Source organism: Nicotiana tabacum, chromosome 5 (genome assembly GCF_000715075.1).
Source record: "Nicotiana tabacum cultivar K326 chromosome 5, ASM71507v2, whole genome shotgun sequence".
NCBI lineage: Eukaryota > Viridiplantae > Streptophyta > Magnoliopsida > Solanales > Solanaceae > Nicotiana > Nicotiana tabacum.
In genome coordinates, this window is record NC_134084.1 from 4021640 (window position 1) to 4044154 (window position 22515).

The 22515-nt window shown below is 34.7% G+C and overlaps 2 protein-coding genes across 11 annotated transcripts in view; both read right to left on the reverse strand.

Annotated features, from left to right (window-relative positions):
* Window positions 1-582: 582 nt before the first annotated feature.
* On the reverse strand, window positions 583-1848 carry LOC107801110 (uncharacterized). Of its 2 annotated transcripts, none has more exons than XM_016624392.2 (2): window positions 1701-1848; window positions 583-1342 (listed from the first exon to the last, which is right to left on the reverse strand). In XM_016624392.2, exons 1-2 carry the CDS (start codon window positions 1758-1760, stop codon window positions 728-730), a joined length of 675 nt encoding a protein of 224 aa, XP_016479878.1. In that variant the 5' UTR covers window positions 1761-1848; the 3' UTR covers window positions 583-727. The 2 variants fall into 2 exon arrangements, 1 of the variants encoding a protein (XP_016479878.1); XR_012709357.1 differs by having other exon boundaries at window positions 1217-1342; window positions 1588-1718.
* Window positions 1849-9494: 7646 nt separating this feature from the next.
* The window catches only part of LOC107804585 (FAM10 family protein At4g22670), a 29106-nt gene continuing 16085 nt past the window's right edge, over window positions 9495-22515 (reverse strand). For 2 of the 9 annotated variants that reach the window (XM_075253274.1, XM_075253275.1), the window contains exons 11-15: window positions 14221-15918; window positions 13588-13932; window positions 10526-10628; window positions 10238-10412; window positions 9495-10123 (exon numbers count right to left, since the gene is read on the reverse strand). In XM_075253274.1, the coding sequence (XP_075109375.1) occupies window positions 10528-10628; window positions 13588-13932; window positions 14221-15918 (2144 nt within the window). In that variant the 3' untranslated portion in view covers window positions 9495-10123; window positions 10238-10412; window positions 10526-10527. Of the gene's footprint in view, window positions 10127-10237; window positions 10413-10525; window positions 12965-13587; window positions 13933-14220; window positions 15919-22515 lie in introns of those variants that run through there. The other 7 variants (XM_075253278.1, XM_075253279.1, XM_075253281.1 and 4 more) reach the window with 7 other exon arrangements.

Genomic DNA, 22515 nt, shown 5'->3' on the forward strand with positions numbered 1-22515 from the left:
AAATCAATTTCCATGAGAATGCTGTTTAGTTGGCCTATGCCTATTTGAACAGTCTCGGTAAATCATGTCTTTCTGATTAGTGGGTTCTATCTCTAGATCTGCAACACGGGAGGGGATGAACGGTCGTTTGATTGGAAAGAAGTTATCTCAGGATTAATTGTTCCGTATATTAGTTACTCCACATTTCTATGGGGATAAAAAGACACTACAATCCCGGGATAACTAATCCCAGGATTAACTATGCTGCAGTTTTCTACCAACCAAACATAGGATAAACTCTTCTTAAATTTAGTCCCGGGATTAACTATTCCTTATCCCTCGTACCAAACGAGCCTTTATATACAACTGGGGACTAAAAGTAAGGAATGACTAATTTAAGGTCATGTGCAAATACAAAATACTAGCTTTCATAACACATCTAATGATTTTCTCTTTGTTACAAATGCTACTTCAAGTTCACTCACAATCTCAAACTATTATGTACAGCTCATGAACTCAATGTCAACAAAATCACACCAGCATATAAACCAATACTGGTAAACCACAGATCTGTTGTCAACTTTGTATGATCTTTGTACATCACCCAAAAATGCCCCAAAAAGTAAAAACAATAGCAAAAGAAATGAAAGAGAAAGACAAGAAAAAACAAGAACAATTTTTTTGTTAGAAACAAAAAAAAAGGCAGCCCAGGCTCCTCTTCTTTGTTAGAAACAAAAACAAAAGAATTTCACTTTCGAATCACAAACTCCTCACCAGATTCTCTATCAAACCTTCTAATCCATTTCTTCTCCATCTTCCCGCCGGTACCACGCTTCCCTTCGCCGGTGCCGGAGCCGGCAGCCCCCACATGAGCAATATCCAGTCCCTTCCCTACCGGCAAAAAAACGGACCGTACAATTCTTGATTTTCCGTCCAGTACACTTCTCCATCTAAAATCCGAAACAATTCTTGAACTCACATTTTTACATACCAAAACTGCACCCCTATGACTTAACTTAGCCACCTTCAATATTCTTGAAAAATCATTTTTTTCACAATTTACTACCAAAAAATCTATTCCTACTAAATTCTCCATTGTTTCCTCCGGCTCGCCAACGACAACTTCCGGCGATATTCCGGTAGTTTTTTCCATTGATAATGTGTACTCAATTCTTGAATCTTCGTCGGGCACTATGCAAATATGTTTGCCACCTGTGTGTTTGCTGGCGATAGAGAGGCCGATACTGGTTGATGTAGCGTCGTCCCCACGTCGTGACCATGTTTCTACAATCATTTGTGCATCCCATCCTGCTGCCATTGCTGAGATTAATTCTGCTACGTTGGATTCTTGAAGTAACTCGCACTGCAGGAAGATTGAGAAAAGAAAAAAAAATGAGATACTTTTATGGTAAAAAAATAAATATCATGACATGTTTAAGATCACAGTTTTCAGGATACTTTTAGCATGCGACAAAAGTTTTTTTTGGATTCTAAATCCATTAACTCTAATTTCTGGATAAGTTTCATGTATATTTTAAGAGATATCTGACGCAATAAGCTCTCCAGGAAAGAGCCGACTCACATTGGCTCTTATGTAAACAACTTTACCTTGCATTTCTAATGCAAGAGGCTGTTTTCTCGGCTTGAACTTTTACCGTTGTGCCAAGGCTCTTCTTCGCTTCATATATATTGTCGAATAAAAATAGAAATGATGGACTTACTGATTTGACAGTATCGAGATAAGCTTTAGAAGCTTTTTCAGGACACCAAACCATCTTCATCTCTTTGTATAATACTTGAGTTTTTCTTGGAAATTTTCTTTATATTGGTTGTGTTTTTCTTTGCTGCGAAGTTTCAAAGGTGGTGAAATAGATAATGCTTATGATAAGATAAAAAAGTCTAAATTTGTGTCTAAGATTTTATAGGAGAAGATAATTGGTGACCTTCCAAAAATTAAATAAGTATGAAAGGGAAAAGGTCAGTTTGAGAGAGTTGACATTAAATCCAGGCAAATCCAACGTGGGAAGATTTGGATTAAAATTTGAATATTAAATTTTAGTAATTTCAAAATTAAAGTAATAATTTGTTATAATCAATAAAATTGCATAGGACATACAAAATTCTTCTCGCTGTTAGGGGTGGTTTGGTTCTCATATTAGTTATATATGGATAATCATTATAAGGAGTGCTTATGCGGTGATTAATAATAAAAAAATATTATATATATATATATGAATTATTTTAAAAAGAAATTCTTGCTTTTAAATAGTCTGATCCCTATGTGATGGCATGTATAATTATGTCATCAAGGGAGTAAGGCATAGATTCCGATATAACTTAATGGGGTACATAATAAGTGATTTTTTAGACTCTTTATTTTAGTCCAAAATAAGTGTTATTTACATAATCAAGAATGAATTAGTTTTATTTTTTTAAAATTCGCCCTTATTTACATATGCCAAGGTGTAATAATTTGTAAATATTAATTACGGGTAATTTAGTTGGAATGCCCTTTTTCTATTGGACTTACAATAGTATTTTCTTAAAGGATGTGCCAAAGGCAAACAAATTACTTAATTATGGACCGAAGGGAGTAATGCATAGATTCCGATATAACAACAACAACAACAATAACAACGACCCAGTATAATCCCACAAGTGGAGTCTGGGGAGGGTAATATGTACGCAAACCTTACCCCTACCCCGAAGGGTAGAGAGGCTGTTTCCGGGAGACCGTCGGCTCAAAAAAGCAACATGAGACGATATATTAGTACCATAAAAATGCATAATAAAATAACAGCAATATAGGAGATATGAAATACTTAGAGCATATTTGGATTGGATTAAAAAATATGACTTTTCAGCAGAAATAGCTTTTGAGCCAAAACTTGTTTTAAAGATTTTTTAACTTATTTAAGTACTTTTTAACTTTACCAACCATTAAAAAAAGCTTAAAAACTGATTTGACCAGCTTAAAAGACAATTCAAAGTTTCAAACACGCTCATAATAGGGAACTATGTAATACAGTCAATGAAATACTTCACTAGTTAAGAGGCAATTAATTCTTCTTATACGGCCAATCAAACGCCACTATATTATCTCATGTGAAATATTACAATTTATCATCAATTATCATCAAACAAACAACCCCTTAGGTGTATATAACATATCCTAAAATGGTTAAAATAGCACGATTTAGACAGTTTTCACACTGATCATTCAAAAATAGCCAACATTTGCCAAGTCATTAAAAGTAGTCACTATTTTGCTGTAACAGAGACTGTCCAACATAATATGCTGGAGTTTAGTGCACCTGTGTATGAACTTCTAGCATATTATGCTGGACCAGTATACTTTGCTGGCTCCAGTATAATATACTGGAGTTTGGAGCACCGGTGCTCCAATCTCCAGTATATTATGATGGACCGGTATATTATACTGGAACTCCAGTATATTAGACTGGAGTTCAAGTATAGAGTTCCAGCATAATATACTTGAACTCCAGTATATTATGCTGGAGTATTTTTCCGAATTTTGAACAGTGTTTTCGTTCAGATTTATCTTTACATAAAAAGTGGCTAAATTTCGATTACTTTTAAAATTGTGATTATTTTTGAATGATTCTCGTAAATCTGGCTATGTTTGAATTTCACCCCTTAAAATGTCATTTAATTAGGTAAACACCGCGTATATAGGAGCTTACTTTTATTTGAGGCTAAGACCAATTAGTGTCATTATTTATGTAATCCAATTCTTCCTAAACGAATCTTTGCTGCCAATATATTATCTTTTGACCAAAAAAAAAAAAACAAATATTATCTTTTAACCAAAAAGAAAAAAAAAACATATATTATCTTTTACCAAAAAAAAAAACCATATATTATATACTCCCACCTCATTGGCCGGTTACTCGGTGAGATTGCCATGTCATGTGTACTTCCTATGACCATATCTTTTGTACTATCACCTCTAGTTTCAGATTTTTTTTGTTTTCGCTTGATGTTCGGTATTCACTAGTCTGATTAATTCGGATTCACGTCGAAAAATTTCATTTCAGGAGGTAAAATTCCACTCGAAAAATCACTTACTTGTGATTGTAAATTCAGAGGCGGAGCGAGAATTTGAACCTTATGAGTTCGAGATTATATTGCTTTTAAGTTATTGGGTTCTAAACAAATAATATTTGTGCATATTCAATGAATTTTTTTAAGATAAATATAGAGTTTGAATAAAAGCTACTGAGTTCGACCGAACCCGCATTGCACACTCCGGCTCCGCCCTTGATTGCAACATGCATTTCACAAAAAGGTAGAGGGTGAATGTAATTCAGCTCAAACAAAGTGAAAGGATAAAAGACTATTGTCATTCAGTTCATGTGACGAACTGAAAATCGTTAGGTCCCGAATTCTGAAAAGCGGTCTTTATGAAAGGCTATTCCATAATTAGGACTCGAACTTGAGATCTCAATTAAAAAATAAAAGAATATTTACTACTCCACTATAACTTTTTTTAATGGTCGTAAGTCAAGAATTATATATATATATATATTCCTGTTGACTTTGAATAATTATATTATCTAGTACTCCTTCCTCATTGTTCTCTGTTGTTGTTGTTTAGAACAGACGCGACGCAGAATCAGAATTTAAAGTTTATAAATTTTAAATTTATCATTAAACCTAGCTCGTTTTAATTATTAGATTTAGAATTAAATATTTATTTATATTTAATGAAATTTCTAATACGAAACCCCTACTTAATATTGTAACTTTTCTCATGTCACCAAGGACCCACCCACCCCCATACAACACCTACTTACAAGTACTATATATGTATTTTTGCCGCATATTTAATATTCTATCTGTTGTTTGAAAAGAGAAATTTTCAATTCACATTTCTTTTTATAGTTTGTTAATATCACTTAATTTTATATCCCAAGGGTTTATGTTGTTATAATATTTATTAACTTTATTTTATTTTATTTTTGAGAAAGTCAACGTTAGTGAAAGCCAGAGATTTTAAATATAAATTAAGCATCATAGCTTTATGTATAAGCTAAGATTTCAAACCTTCATTTTCATTTTATATAGTATGGTTTTATAGACTCCAAACCGTGTTGCCTTTTAATATAATTGAATATGCACGTTTATGTAAGATTCAAGCAGGATATATTTATATATTTATTATCCCTCAATCAATAAAGTTATAATATTTTTGTTATTTTATGTTGGCTAAGGAGTTGGAGTCTTTTTGTTGTATAAATTAAGCATCATAGCTTAATATTTAAGCTAAGATTTTACAGCTTCATTTTTTATTTTATATATGGTCCCATATTTAGTGGTCAATACTTTAATCCTAACAGTATTGCCTTTTAATATATAGTCACAAAATACACGAGTTTATAGTTGTAAGATTTGATCATGGTTAAAAGATAATTGTATAAGTGTAGGGGTGACAAATGAGCGGGTTGGATTGAATTTGGGCGGGTCAAGATGAGTTAGGTCAATAAATGAGTCATTGCCTAACCCAACCCAAAGTGTACTTGGGTAAGATGGGTTGGGTCAAGATGGACTAAACAATGGGTCATAACCCAACTCGCCCAACTTGAACCATGTTTTAGAACCATGCTCATCTTGCATAAAAAAACTTTTTACCTTAAAATGTGTAAGTTGAAAAAAATTGTGGGTGGGGGTGGGGAGGTGGGCGGGTGGGTGGTGCAAAAAAATGAAAAAAAAACAGAAAACAGAATATTAAAAATGAAAAAAAGTAAAAAAAAATTTGAGGGGTTTGCGGGGGGGGGGGGGGGGAGGGAGGGGGTGGATGGTGCAGAAAAACAAAATAACAGAAAATTGAAAATACAATTCAAAAAAAAGTAAAATTGGGGTAACTAAATAAATTTCTATATAAGTTGGGTTGCGATAGGGGGTTTGCGGGGTTGGGGGTTGCAGAAAAACAAAATAACAGAAAATTGAAAATACAATTTTTTTTAAAAAAAAAAAATTAAGGCAACTAAATAAATTTCTACATAAGTTGGGTTGAGATACCTTTTTGTTTTGGGTGAGTTTCATGGATTGTATTTGGGTTGCTTAATGGGTCAAAATGAGCTATAAAATATAATGAGTTAATTTGGGCTGAACCCAAATTAACCAATAAGCTAAAATGTTTGTAACTCAACCCATTAATCTCTGGGCAGGTTGGACATGTTAAATGAGTTTGGGCTCAAATTGCCACCCATTCACTATAACATATGCTTGTTACTTCAACTCTGGATAAGGAGTATGAGCCATTTTCCATAATAAATTCTTGTTTGTTTATAATTATTATTTTTGGATAAGAGTGGACCCGTGAATAGTGTAGAAATGACACCAGTTAGCCACTTTAAAGGGTATTATTTAGAAATTAGCCAGTATATTATGAATTTCATTTTTTCAGTTCAATTTTTCAGTACAAAAATATCCTGAATTGTCCTATAGTTACGATTTTTAGTTTAATATTTCAGGACAAAATAAATATGAATTAATCTCTAAATAGCTTCCCTGAGAATGGCTATTTGTGCATTTGCCACGTGAATAGTGAATAAAAGAAGAATGAATAAACGAAGATAGAAGCGGGCGTCTAGAAACTTTAACAAGGGTTTAAAAAAAGCTACACTAAAAATTTTCTTTTTATAAAGAGGAATAAGTTACATATATACCTAAAAGAAATAATTTTATGCATATATACAGTACAATTTTCCGGCAGAAGGATATAATTGAACCCCTTCACCATACATATGAGAGCTCTAATGGCGAAAATGGGCCATTATATACAACAACTCTACATAAATGTCTAAATTCCAAACGTTCCGGTTAATGTACAATGGCCCAAATAGAGGCCCAGCGTAATAAAAATAAGATTTTTTTCGTTCATATATAATATTTGAAATTTATTTATTAAAATTATTCTAATTTGTATATTATCCGTCCTAAATAAGAATTTTTTATAATTTATATACAATTTGTTATTAGTGCTTTAAATTAGGAGATTCAGTTATAGTCTTTTCATTTTTTCTCTTTTTTCTTTTCTTTATATACAATCCATTATTAGAGCTTTAAATTATGGGATTCAATTACACCAGTTTTCCTTATTTTCCTCTCTCGTACCCTCTTTTCAATAGTGCCTTAACTGTAGTACAACAATTCCAATAAAGTCGAACCATAGTAACGTAAAATAGTTCAAGAATTAATTGAGAACCAAATTTTATAAAATTATTTTAATAGCTTGAACCAGAAAGTAGCATCAAACCAAAGCAATAGATACAATGACGATAGACATCACCTAAACCAAACAAGTTGAATGCCGGAATATTTAAATTTGATATAAATTTGATACATCCTCAACAACATATAAACTAAAAATAAATTTTATACAACTAATTATATAGTATGCAACTTATTTATATCTTACCTTTAACTTTCATGCATCATTTTTACCCTGTTAAAAATAAATACAATATCATACAACTTAAATACAATTTTCATACAAATTTTATACAAATATGTCTTTTGTATATGGTTTATATATATTTTTTATGTGTGTGTTCTTGTTCTTCTCTGAAATTCCAATCAAAACTTCCTCTCTTAATACAATTTTGATATATATCAATAACTTTACACAAAGAAAGTATTTATAACTAAAATACAAATTTCATACATGATACAATTATTTTTCAACTTTCATACAATATTCAAATAATAAAAATATAACTACAACATAACACAACTTAAATACAATTTTAATACATCTTCCGATTTCAATCTATAAATTCATCCAAAATCAACTCTAATTTTCACCAAAACCCTTCAAAATTGAGATATAAACTCGAAAGAATATTCTCGATCGTTTGCAGCAATACCCAATCAAAACAGCGGTGTTAATACATTATTTTTGGAACAAAACCAGCCATGGGGGATGAAATCCTAGGGTAAGTTACACTTAAGTTGGCAGATTTAATTCATAGAATTATATCTTATGCCATTAAATAACCTCATTTTTCCATTTTGTTGGATTGCAATTGTTGTCTCATTTTCTGTTTTGCTTTCAAAGATTGGACAATATCAATTTTCTTTTCTTGTAATTTTTATTTTTCTATTTTGTTTGTTTTCATATGTTTTTCCCTCCCGTTACTACACATATTGGTTACCTTTTTTGCCTATATTTTTCCTTTAATATCTCCTCCTAATTTTATGTAAAAATCCCTAAAAATTAATTTTTTCGTTAAAATACCCTTATCATTATCTCTTATAAATTCAAAGGGCTTCAATGGAGAAAAGGGAGGAATACCAAGACAAAAAAAAAAAACATTCACATAAGATTTCATGTTGCAAAAAGTTATATCAAATTTGGCTCTAACTTCTTATCAAAATTTTACATGAGTTTATTCGAAAAAAACTATACATGAGTAAAAATTGATTATAATCATAACAACTATAATATACTCCACAATAAAGGCTTATAAAAATAAAGTAATAATATTGCCAACTCTACATTAGTTGCAACTTACAATTTATAATCATTATAACTCTTATATGCCTATAAATCAGCATTTGTGCCCAGTGTATTTGTGAAGTTATAAAAGCTTCTCATTAAGGGTAAAATTGTAAGTTTAAACTAAATTGTTTTCAAATTTAGAAAGAGGTCATTCTTTTTTGGAACAGACCAAAAAGGAAATAGGTTAACATAAACTGGAACGGAGAAAGTACACGATATTATTTGGTAAAAGGTACCACTATTAACCTTTTCAATTTTTGTACTAATTAATGTAGTTTTACATATGCTCATATCTTTAAAATGCAGTTATCTTTTATCATACGTGATTCCTATCGTGTATAAAAAGATTATATAGCATGCACATCAAGTTCTTCGAATAATTGCCAAGGTAAAAATTGATTGATCTTATATATAATTATTATTATTATTATTTAGTCATATTTATTTTTCTTTAATAACTGTGCGAAGCGCGGACAAATTTATTAGTTATAATAATAAACTTGGAGGAAACCTCCGTACTAACAAGTAAAGCTGCTGCTTATTCTATAATTAATTTCAATCAATTATGTATGTTATACTATTCATACGTCAAATCAAGTATTATTGGGCAGGAGTTAGTGAAACATTAAGGGCCCGTTTGGCCATAAAAAAAGAATTCACTTTTTTTAAAAATCATTTTTTGGTCATAGCATCTTCAATTTTTACTTGAAAACAAATTTTGGATTTTTTTGAAAATTTGAAAAACTCCAAAAGGCTAACTTTTCAAAATTTTCACGTTAGATCACTCACAAAAATTCAAAAATAACCCAAAATTATATTCCTGTCCAAACACAACTCTAATTTTCAAATACCATTTTCACTTACAAAATAATTTCACTTTTTTCCGGAATTTTATAATTCTTATGTCCAAACGCCCACTAAATCATTAACTCCCGAGTCATTCTAATTCTACCTGTATTTTAGCTGAGAACTCTACTCTGCACACAAGTTCATCAATAAACAAAATAAACAGCTTAAATCCTTTAGCCATAATGAAGATTCCAAGAACAATTTTTTTACTTCAGTTTTTCACTTTCTTATATCTCTTCACATTTACTCTTGCTTCCACTGAGGAAGCAACTGCTCTCCTCAAATGGAAAGCCACTTTCCAAAACCAGAATAATACCTTGTTGGCTTCATGGAAACTAAGTCCTGTTGGTTCCAAGAATTCTTCCGGCATTGGAGCGGCGAGTTCTGGTGCATGCAGGGGCTGGTATGGAGTTATATGCGTTAACGATAGGGTAAACAGGTTGAATATTACAAATGCTGGTGTCATCGGCACGCTCTATGATTTTCCATGTTCGTCCCTCCCTTTTCTTGAATATGTTGATCTTAGCATGAACCAGCTCTCTGGCACTATCCCACCTGAAATAGGCAAACTCACTAATCTTGTCTATCTTGACTTGTCGACTAATCAGATTTCAGGCACAATCCCACCACAAATTGGCGCACTTGTCAATCTTGTTGAAGCTCGTCTTGAGAAAAACCAATTAACAGATCATATTCCTCCAGAAATAGGTAACTTGATCAATGCAAAAATTTTCTATGCTTTCTCCAATGAATTGTCTGGTGCCATTCCTGCTGAAATAGGGAAAAATGAAGTCACTTAAGCAATTATTGTTATATAGAAACAATCTTTCTGGTCCAATCCCAAACAGTATAGGTGACTTAATTGATCTCACACTTCTGTACCTTTATGTTAACAAACTTTCTGGCTCCATTCCTAGTGAGTTGGGAAATCTGGAAAACCTCATGGATCTTGAATTATCCCGTAATCAACTTACCGGTCCAATTCCTGCTTCATTTGGCAATTTAAGAAAATTGCAATTTCTGTTTCTCCATGTTAATAGACTTTCTGGCTCCATTCCTGCAGAAATAGGAAAGATGAAGTCACTTCAGCATTTAATCTTACAGGCTAACAATCTTTCTGGTCAAATTCCAAAAACTCTAGGTGACTTAACTGAGCTCAAAACTCTGTACCTTTATGTTAACAAACTTTCTGGCTCCATTCCTGCCGAAATAGGGAAACTTGTCAATCTTATTGAAGCTGATCTTGATACAAACCAGTTAACAGGTCGTATTCCTGTAGAAATAAGTAACATGATCAATGCAAAACTGTTCTATGCTTACTCAAACGAATTGTCTGGTCTCATTCCCAGTGAGTTGGGGAATCTGAAAAATCTCACTCGTCTTGATATATCCAGTAATCAACTTACTGGTTCAATTCCTGCTTCATTTGGCAATTTGAGAAACTTGCAAGTTCTGTCTCTCCATCACAACAAACTTTCAGGTTCCATTCCTAAAGAACTTGAATATTTAGATAACTTGGTTGTGCTGGCATTGGGTGTAAATCAGTTTTCAGGCCAATTGCCAGAGCATCTTTGCCAAGCTGGGAAGCTTGTGAGCTTCTCGGTGACTAGTAACAAGCTGACAGGGCCAATATCACGAAGCTTGAGCAAGTGCTCGAGTTTCCAATGGGTTCGTTTTTCTAACAACAGTTTCACTGGGAATTTATCTGAAGCTTTTGGCATCTATCCAGAGCTTCAGTTCATCGATTTGAGTGACAATGACTTTCATGGAGAACTCAGCAGCAACTGGGGGAAATGCAAGAATCTGACTGATCTGCAGATAGCCAGAAATAACATTAGTGGTAGCATACCACCAGAGATTGGAAATCTCAAAGGGCTTCTAGGACTTGATCTTTCATCGAATCAATTAGTTGGGCAGATTCCTAAGGATTTTGGAAAATTGACCTCTTTAGTTAACTTATTTGTGAAAAACAACCACATTCATGGTAGTATTCCTACGGAGCTTGAGTCACTAACAAAGTTAGAGTCCCTTGATCTGTCAGATAATAGATTGAACGGGCCGATTCCAACATTTATAGGAGGTTACACGAACATGTTTCTCTTGAACCTGAGCAACAACAAGTTCGGCCAGAAAATTCCAGAAGAGATAGGTAGGATAACTCATCTTAGTGTACTTGATTTGAGCCATAACCTTCTTGATGGAGAAATACCCCCTCCATTAGCCAGTTTGCTAGACTTGGCAGACTTGAATCTTTCTCACAATGGCCTCTCTGGCCGCATTCCTGAAGAATTTGAAAGTTTAACTGCTTTGCAGGATGTTGTCTTGTCATACAATGAGTTGGAAGGTCCAATACCAAATAATAAAGCTTTTTTGACTGCCTTATTAGAAGGTAATAAAGGTCTTTGTGGCAATGTAACAGGATTCCAGCCTTGCGAAAGTCCATTTTCTGTGGTGAAGAAGAACTCAAGACGTAAAAAAATCCTCATCACTGTACTTCCTGTTATGGGAGCACTAGTACTTCTCTGTGCTTTCATTGGTGTTCTACTTATGTGTAATAAAAGAAGGAAATTTAAAGATGTTGAAAGACGGGATGATGGTTTGTTTTCCATAACCATGTTAGATGGAAAAGCATTGTACAAGGATATCTTAAACGCCACACAGGAGTTTGATTCAACATTTTGCATTGGGAAAGGAGGACATGGAAGCGTTTACAAGGTAAACCTTCCATCATTAGGGAATATAGCTGTGAAGAGACTTCATTCTTCATTTGAGAATACACATCGCAAAAGCTTCATGAATGAGGTAAGGGCATTGATAGGGACTAAGCATCGGAACATTGTGAAACTTTATGGCTATTGTTCGAATGCAGAACACTCGTTCTTGGTTTACGAGTACGCCGAGAGGGGGAGTTTGTCTAGTATTTTGAGTAATGAAATTGAGTCCAAGAATTTGGATTGGCTTAAAAGGGTGAATATCATCAAAGGTGTTGCTTTTGCTTTATCTTACCTGCACCAGGATTGCTCACCACCGATTGTTCATCGAGACATATCAAGCAGTAATGTTTTGCTAGATTCTGAGTATGAAGCTCGTGTTTCAGATTTTGGCATAGCTAAGCTTCTCATGCCAGACTCATCCAATTGCACTGTGCTTGCAGGCACATATGGCTATGTTGCACCTGGTACGGTCTAACTTTTTACCCTTTTTTTAACAATTTCATGAAGTATAGCCGCACACTCTGTGCTGTTTTTATCTCATTTTACACGTTTGAATTCTTATACTGTTTTGGAAATTGTATTGTTTCAGAGCTTGCATATACAATGAAGGTTACACAAATGTGTGATGTCTATAGCTTTGGAGTATTAACATTGGAGATAATCAAAGGAAAGCATCTTGGGGAATGCATTACTCTGCTAGCAAATTCATCGAGTAGAGATCATGTGCAGCTTAGTGATTTGTTGGATGAACGCCTTCCATGTCCTGAAGATAGAGTAAAAGAGGTTTTGGTTTTCATCATCAATCTAGCAAGCTCTTGTTTGCTTGAAACTCCAAAATCAAGGCCAACAATGCACTTCATCTCTCATAGGTTATCATCAATGGATCTACGTCCACCTACTCATCAGATAAACCCCCATGTAAGGCGAGCTATATAATCCCTGATACGTAAGGTGTCTTTTTATGGAAATGAATAACCTTTGACACCAAGTGGTTGTGATGCAAGTAATTTGATGAGAAGGTCCATGACAAAATCTAGAAGATACTGTTTCGTTACTAGATTTTCTAGAAGCCTTGTAGTAACCTCGTAAGAAGGGTAAAGTTCTCTTTTGCTTAATCTACTTTGTAAATATGGTGCCCAGCGCTTCCTTACTGTTACCATTCTAAAAAAAAAGGTCCATGACAAAATTATTACTGGGATTAATATTTCTATATTGTTAGGGTGCTTATAAAATATGATTCACACTGTAAATTTGTATAACGACATTTAAGCCAGATACCAAAATATTCCAGCTTTATAAACAAAAAAACAATCACTGCCTGGTCACAAACATATATCAGAAATAAAATTATGATACTCGAATCAGTGCAATTCAGAATCCAGAAGTATTCACATAAGGGATGAATTGTGCAACCATAGATAATCCAGACGTATCTATTTTTCAGATAGGCCAATAAAAAAATAGAGAAATAGAACTTATTATCTGCGTTTATAGATAATTCACTAAATGAAGGAATACCTCTGACTTCAATGGGTGGAGTGTGCAACCAGGAATCATCCAAGAAAGTGCATGCAACTTCAGCTTCAGTAGGCCATTCAGCGCCGACATCTATTTCGTCAAAATTGATTGGTTTACATTTGCCATCTTTACTTCTTACAATTGCCTGTAACCAGAGATTGCAGTGCACATAAACAAGATCGTCAAATCTATCAAGCTCCAACCTGTCCCGTCTTTTGCTATGAACGCTATCAAAAGTGCTCCAGTTCCATCTACACCAGTGCAGACTGCAAGGTTGACTCAAAATCCGTATAGCAGCTCTCTGTAGACTTGGAATTTCGTAACCATAACACATCCACCAATCAGCTGAAGACACATAGAGCAGACTTTAAAATGCTATGACGATTGAAGGAATAAAATATCAAATCAACTAGAAATCTTGTTTCCTATATGTTAATGGTAGAATAAGCCTATCAACTTCTTTCCTAAACATTATGCTAGAGTTTATAAATATATTATTTGACTTACAGTATAAAGTATAAACTAGATGTTTATGTACATATTACAGCTTATAAATCAAACCAGAGATCCACTTCCTAACAAGTGAATATTATGCAAGTGAACTTCTGGCAATTGAAGTTTAACCATATATACCTGGGGCATTCAGTGTCCTTCCCTTTATTGCAAAATCAGTCCCTAGAGCACCTTGAGCATTTATGTATATGGGATGTTCTTTAGTAATTTCTATATTATTTTTATCCTCGGAAGCCATTTTCATCATGGCCTCTTGAAAACCGTTCCTGATCCTTGAATCAATCTTAAAGCTTGGGTTGTAGAAAATGGAAGGATTAAGGAATGCTGCTGCTGCATGTAATGGGGATTGAAGAAGCATGCTCCATCTCCTGTCAATTATATCCCAAACCGGCGCATAGTTTTCCTCAATATCCTTATAGAATGCTTTGATGGACATCTTTGCTCTTTCCACTCCGTCATACATATATGCCATAGCAGGCATGTCTCCATCCATGATCCTTAACAGTTTAAGTAATGGTTCGGACACCGTGACAGCTTCACGTGCAGATCTCCAGAATCTTTCAAGGCACAACAATGACTTTATGGCCTGGACGTCGGGGTGCCTACTATATATAGATGACAACCACTCGGCACGAGAAAACATGTGTTTTAAATTATCCTCTTGGGTCACAAGGGCCCTTAAGGAAAGGAAATTAGCCACATGTTTTGTGATTCTTGGTCGAACGAACTCCTCTCCACCTGAAAATTTTCTCATCATATCTAGAATCCAGTCATTACCATATATGTACTTTGTGATAGTATTTGCCTCGTCAAGAACAACATTCACCCACTCACGTTTGCTAAAATCCTCCAACATTTTATTGATACAATGTGAAGCGCACGGAGACCAGAAAACCGAAGGGTACTTGTCTGTCAGAAGCCTTCCCGCATATACGTAACTAGCAGAACTATCAGTAATAACTTGGACAACATTTTTCATGCCAATTTCCAGAACAACTGATTCAAGCAACCCAAATAAATAATGAGGATCATCTGCGTGATCAGATACGTCTACAGACCTAAGGAACAATGTCCCTTTGGCACATGCCACAGAAAGTACCACAAGGGATTTAGCCTTTCCATCGGACCAGCAATCACACAGGATTGTACAGCCCGTTTCTTTCCATTCATCCTTTAATCTCTTGTAACTGTCGTTAATATCGACTTTGACTTTTTCCAAAAGATGACCGCCCAAATTTTCAGCACATGGAGCTTTATACCCTACTTCGCACTCAAGAATCGCGTCCACCATTTCCTGATAGTACAAGGACTTTGCAGCTGTAAAAGGTATTGCATTGTGGTAGAAAAACGCAGCAATCTTCTTATCAGCATTGTCCTGTTTTTGCTTTTGAACATCATCAATTGCTGGCTGTGAACTCGGAGAATGGCGCGCAAACATAATAGAAGGACAAGGGCTACCATTCTCTCCACTAAATCCACGAAGAGGATGGACTCCACCACTAGCTGAAGAGCTTCTTTGCTGATAATTGGCAGCTTGATCCAGCTTTGGTTTCTTAGGATTTTTCTGTTTCTTCGGAGTGTTTAAAATGCTTCTAATGTGGTCTCTCACCTCATTCGGGACCTCAGCACATGGAATTATGTCTTTGTTTTTAATTTGAGCCAAATGAAACTTCATTCTGTAAACTCCTCCACTGAACTCCCGCCGACAGTAGTTACATCTTACCTTCTGTCTTGTAGCATCAACAAGGAGACAGTGTTCCCAACAGGCATCTCTTCCTCTAACCATAACTATTAGACTAAGCAAAAGAGGTTTTTCCCCTGTACTAGTAGTAATAATATAAATGAGCTGTAAAATTAAAACTATCTACATCATATCAAAACTTGAACAAAATAAAAACATTGTCATTGGATATGTAATATGTAGTCTGGTATGCAGGAATGAAATTACCACAACAGATCTATAAAGTATGGAATTGACAAGAATATGTGACATTGCAATAACCAATATCCCATGTGTCCCATTTTATTTGATGTTGTTTAACGGAGTTTAACAAAGAAAGAAAGACTTTTGAAACTTATGGTCTGGAACAAGTCATAAATATTTGTGTGACTATAAATCATGTCGTTATACGCGATGTTGCGAAAAATACTGATTCAACGAGATATGCCTGCATGTCGAGAGTTCGCTCCCAGCTAAGGAAAGAGATAGAGAATTCATGTACTTCACTATTTCTTGCGGATCTATCGTATCGTTGCTTCTCTCTGATTGTAATTTCCCATGTGCCTTACTATACCGCTAAGGAAAACAAACAAGAACCAGGTAAAATATAAAGTTTAACATTAAATTATTTCTTAATATAAAAAAAGTATTTATTTTCTTGGGACAGACTAAAAAAGAAAGTGTATCACATAAATAGGGACAAATGGAGTAATAATGTTACTTTATATAGCTTTAGAGACTTCAATTTTATTTTTAGTACTTAAATTTTAAAACTTTGAGGTGATATTTTCCCTGTCAAACTAATTTTCCAACTGTTACTCTATTGATGCAGCGTTTTACCTGCTAGTTTTTACTATACCAGCCATCTATTTCGTATTTCATATCTCTTATATTGCTGTTATTTTATTATGCATTTTTATGGTACTAATATATCGTCTCCTGTTGCTTTTTTTTTTTTTTTTGAGCCGAGGGTCTCCTGGAAACAGCCTCTATACCCTTCGGGTAGGGGTAAGGTCAGCGTACATATTACCCTCCCCAAACCTCACTTGTGGGATTATACTGAGTCGTCGTTGTTGTTACTCTAATACTTTTCTTCAACTTCAATTAATATAATATACAAGTCAAACTAATAGCTTAAACTTAGTATCTAGTCGAACACCGTCATATAAAATGCTAACATAAGCAAGAATAAGCATTAACCACCTACAAAGTTCAAGGAACAAGCCAGGTAATTAATCAAAATACTAAGTTTAGCTCATTTTATCAGTTTGAAGCATTAAACTAAAAAATATCAAACCCTTCTACACAACTACGACAAAATGAGCTAATTTTTAATATTATAGCATCTAGTTATAGAAGGATCTAGAATATTCGACGGAGAGGACTATTTACCTGGTGGTTATTTTGGTTGTTGACGGTGTTTGACGGTGGTGTAAGAAAAGTCGGTGATGGCGATCCGAGGAAATGAAAGACCACGGCGATGAATTTGCTGTAATCGCCCAGCCGATTTTTTAGGGCGAGTTAACGAGAAGATCGGTCCTTGCCTTCTCACGTGATGCTCACGTGCATTATATTTGGGCTCCTCCCGAAGTCTTTGGCATTCGGGTCGGTGCCCAGCCCATATTTTGATTTTATTAATTCTTCATTTACTGGAATTTTACGCAATAGCCAGTTGAGTTTACTGTTTATTTTTCTTAGTCGGTATAATTAACTTAAATATTCGTCCACCCAATAACTTAAAATTATAATAGATGGTGGATATATAATATATGTATAATTCATATATAATATGTGTATAATCGTATATAATCATTGTATTATTTATATATATTGGCTAGAAAAAGTAAATAGTGAACTAGATCGGCTATTTTGTAAAGACCCCTAATTATTCATTACTAACGTCTCTCAACTTTTTAGGGGTAATATTTTCTGAAACAATATTTCTTGTTTATAATAAAAATTAATAATGTAACATAATTAATGGGTGTCAGTGCATGTTACTAAGGTACTAAATTTGGTATGCTGTACAATGAAGTCATTTTATTAAAGTAAATCTTAATTTGCGTTAGATGGAATATGATGTAAAAATTGCACGACGCGCCCTATTTGGTCGTCCCTATTTAATCTATATCCATATTTTTAAAATTATTTAACTTATACCCTAATTTTTACAACTTTAGGCCCCTCCTTCTTTCTGCTACCTGTGCGCTCCTTTCTTCTTCATTTCTTTTCCTCTTCCGCAAATGAAACTCTCATGTTTTGCCTAGCTCTAGGATCTTCCTTATGTGGTCTTGTGCTTACTGATAAACTAAGAAAGTATTTAGTCGATGATTCTTGAGATTTAGCAAATATGTGGCATGAAAAAACTTCTCATCTTTTTTCACAAGAAAACACATGAGTCCTGAAAGAATAGCCGCTGTAATCACTTTCATCGCCTCCAAAGTTTTCCTTCTCCAACTGTCTCTGACTCGATAGTTTGAATGCAGTGCAGTGCCCAACATAGAACAAGATTGGGAGTTGAAATTCCATGTTTTCATTGCCAATTCATTCAAACATAAGAAATCAGATGGGAAGAGTTTACATAGTAATGTAAACTGCAATGTTACTTGATGAACATAAATGATATAATTTATGAAATTTTTCAAGCTACTGCTACAAACTTAATAAGATCACATCAGGTTTAGGGATAGCTTCTTTGAGGCAGTAGACCTATAACGAGTTTGTGACTTTAAATACAGTCCATAAATCAGTTGAAGTTCAGCAAATATAGAACAAAACTTCAGCTAAAACATGTTGAAGTTCAGCAAATAGAGAACAAAACTTCAGCTAGTAGAATGCTTAAGTTCAACAATTACAAACAAAAACTTCAGCCAATACTAAGTTTATGCGAAATTTTTTAGCTAAAACATGCTAAAGTTCAGCAAATAGAGAACAAAACTTCAGCTAGTAGAATGCTTAAGTTCGGCAATTACAAACAACTTCAGGCCTGTCTACTAGAATGCTGAAGTTTGCGTGATTGTCTTTGCTACTTCAGGCCCGTATGCCTGAAGTTTACGCGAAAAGTGGGTATGCTTGTAAATTTTTTTGCAAAGTGAGTATAAGTTAAAACGTGACCCTAAAAGCGGATATAGATGCAAATCCCCCGAATATGATGGGTTTAAGTACTTGGCTATCGAAAAAAGTAGAATTTTCAATCGCAAAATTCCCTTAATTATAAAAAGTTCAGATAAATTGGTTACATGTCGAACGAATTCACTAGCGTAAGGTTAACACTTCACTGTCATACATAAAAAAGGTGATTTCTGTAGAAACAATAAATAATTGAGAAAATGAAAGTGGTAAATACAGTATATTAATTTCAACATAGGTATATACAGTATATTTACAAAGTTTTCTTGATATATACTCGTGAACCCCATTATAATTTGCCTCAAACTTATTATTGGCATGGGAGTAATTCCAATTAACTATTGCTACTACATACTAGCTATATACAATTTCATTTTTCATTTTTTTTGTATGGTTGATCCAAGACTTTATCTTTGGACCCTTCCGCGAATATTAAAGGCAGCACAATGCACAAAGTATTTTGTATTCACATAGAGTTCGGAAAAAGACCGCATCAAAAGGAGTGTGATGGAGACAGTCTACCCTAATGCAAGCATTAATAACTGCTTCTATGGTTCGAACTCGTAACCTATAGACAGCCTACCCATTCGAGAATATATTCTACAAATATTGTACAATATAAACAAAATCTAACTATTTAGTACGTACTCTAGGCATGATACCTTAGTAAACAATTAAACAAGCATGTAAAAAGATCACTATGTTGTAAAGTCTAGCTAGATTTTCTTAGTATGTTCTTTCTTTACCCCCGTTGATTTTTCATCTGAGAAAATCTGCAGGGACTAAGACATGCTTCAATGGAGCGATATAGATGGTAAGAATTCATATAGGAGATCCCGACTTGCTTGGAATTGACGCATAGTTATAAATATTGTTGTAAAATTTGCAGCCAGGGGGCGAAGCTAGAGTGTTGGGAGCGGGTTCAGCCAAATACAGTAGCTTTGATTCGAACTATGTATTTCTCTTAAAAAGTTCATAGAATATGTATAAACTATTAATTTAGAACCCAATAATTTAAAACGATTAGAATTCCAAACTCATAAACTTGAAATTTTGGCTCCGCCTTTATCGACAAGAGGAGCAATATCGATATACAGGTTGGTACTTAGCAGCGTATCATCATCACTAAAGGTGTCAAGAACAAGCAGAGTTTCATCAGTAATGCAAGAAGAGTTTTCATTTGTGGAGAAAGATGAAGATATTGATGAGTTCTCTAGTTCTAAAGAGGTGGCCGATGTGGGGTTCATCCCATGATTTAAGGTATTGATAAAGACTTCTAAGTCTTTTTCTTTGAAATTGGCAGCCACCACAATTCTTGAATTGTCAAGGGAAAAAATGTCAAGATTAGTAGGCATAGCAGATCTGCAGGTGAGAAAATGTCAAATGTAGTAGGCGTAAGAGAGTGAGACTCTGCCTATAAAAGGAGAGCTTCAGCTCTCATCTCGACACACTAATCTCAGAAGAAAAATATATCTGAGAGTTAGAAAGAAAGAGTGAGGTTTCACAGACAGGGTATAAGAAAATAGTCTGTGAGAAAAATAGAGAGTGGGTGATATTGTAGTGAGGTGGAAATATTAAAAGAGGGTTATTTCTTTTGAGTGTTGTAGTGGCCTTTTGAGTATTTTACTCGGACCTACAAAGTGTAAAATTCCTTGCTATAATGATTTCAGTTGCTCTTCTCAGGGCCGTGGTTTTTTCCCTTATTCAAAAGGGTTTTCCACGTAAAAATCTTGGTGTCATTGTTACTTTTTTATTCTTGTTAATTACCGTATCTCGGTGCTACGTTCTTATTCCGCTTTTATTATCGTGAATATTATTTTTGTAGTGGGTTTATTCCCAACAACTGGTATCAGAGCACAGGTTCTGCTCGTTCACTGAAATACTATTCACTGTCAATACTACTATACTCGGTGAAAAATAAAAATGTCCGAAGTAAAGTACGAGGTAGCAAAATTCAACGGAGATAACGGTTTCTCAACATGGTAAAGAAGAATGAGGGATCTGCTCATTCAACAAGGATTACACAAGGTACTAGTTGTTGATGTCAAAAAGTCTGATACCATGAAAGCTGAGAATTGGGCTGACTTGGTTGAAAGAGCTGCTAGTGCAATCAGGTTGCACTTATCAGATGATGTGGTAAATAACATCATTGATGAAGACACTGCACGTGGAATTTGGACAAGGTTGGAAAGCCTATACATGTCCAAAACGCTGACAAATAAATTGTACCTGAAGAAGCAGTTATATGCTCTACACATGGGTGAAGGTACGAATTTTTTGTCACTTTTAAATGTGTTTAACGGACTAATCACATAGCTTGCCAACCTCGGAGTGAAAATCGAGGAAGAAGATAAAGCCATCTTGCTATTGAACTCGTTGCCATCTTCGTACGATAATTTGGCAACAACCATTCTGCACGGTATGACTACTATTGAGTTGAAAGATGTCACATCGGCTCTTCTACTCAATGAGAAGATGAGAAAGAAGCCTGAAAATCAAGGACAGGCTCTCATCACAGAAGGTAGAGGCAGGAGTTATCAAAGGAGTTCGAGCAACTATGGTAGATCCGGAGCTCGTGGGAAGTCAAAGAACCGATCCAAATCAAGAGCCAAAAATTGCTACAACTGTGATCAACCAGGTCACTTCAAAAGAGATTGCCCAAATCCAAGGAAGGGCAAAGGTGAAACCAGTGGCCAGAAGAATGACGACAACAGTCGCCACGGTGCAAAACAATGATAATGTTGTCCTCTTTATAAATGAGGACGAGGAATGCATGCACCTGTCAGGTCCAAAGTCGGAATGGGTGGTTGACACAGCGGCATCTTACCATGCCACACCGGTAAGAGATCCTTTTTGCAGATATGTAACAGGTGATTTCGGCACAGTGAGAATGGGTAACACAAAGTACTCAAAGATTGCGGGGATTAGTGATATTTGTATCAAGACAAATGTCGGATGCACATTGGTTCTAAAGGATGTGCGGCATGTACTTGATTTGCGGATGAACTTGATCTCGGGAATTGCTTTAGACCGAGATGGATACGAGAACTATTTTGCAAATCAAAAGTGGAGACTCACTAAGGGAGCATTGGTGATTGCAAAGGAAGTTGCTCGTGGCACGTTATACAGGACAAATGCAGAAATATGCCAAGGTGAATTGAACGCAGCACAAGATGAGATTTCTGCAGATTTGTGGCACAAAAGAGTGGGTCATATGAGCGAGAAGGGATTGCAGATTCTTTCCAAGAAATCACTCATTTCTTATGCCAAAGGTACATCGGTAAAACCTTGTGACTACTGTTTATTTGGTAAGCAGCATAGAGTCTCATTTCAGACATCGTCTGAAAGAAAATTGAATATACTTGATTTAGTATATTCTGATATTTGTGGCCTAATGAAAATTGAATCAATGGGCGGTAACAAAAATTTTGTTATTTTTATTGATGATGCTTCACGAAAATTATGGGTTTATATCTTGAAAATCAAAGATCAGGTGTTTCAAGTTTTCCAGAAGTTTCATGCTCTAGCAGAAAGGGAGACGAGTCGAAAGCTAAAGCGTCTCCGAA

Coding starts and splice junctions, on each gene's coding strand:
- LOC107801110 (XM_016624392.2), bottom strand. CDS start 1,760: ATGAAGATGGTTTGGTGTCCTGAAAAAGCTTCTAAAGCTTATCTCGAT. Junction 1,343..1,700: donor ATCTCGATACTGTCAAATCA/GTAAGTCCATCA, acceptor ATCTTCCTGCAG/TGCGAGTTACTTCAAGAATC.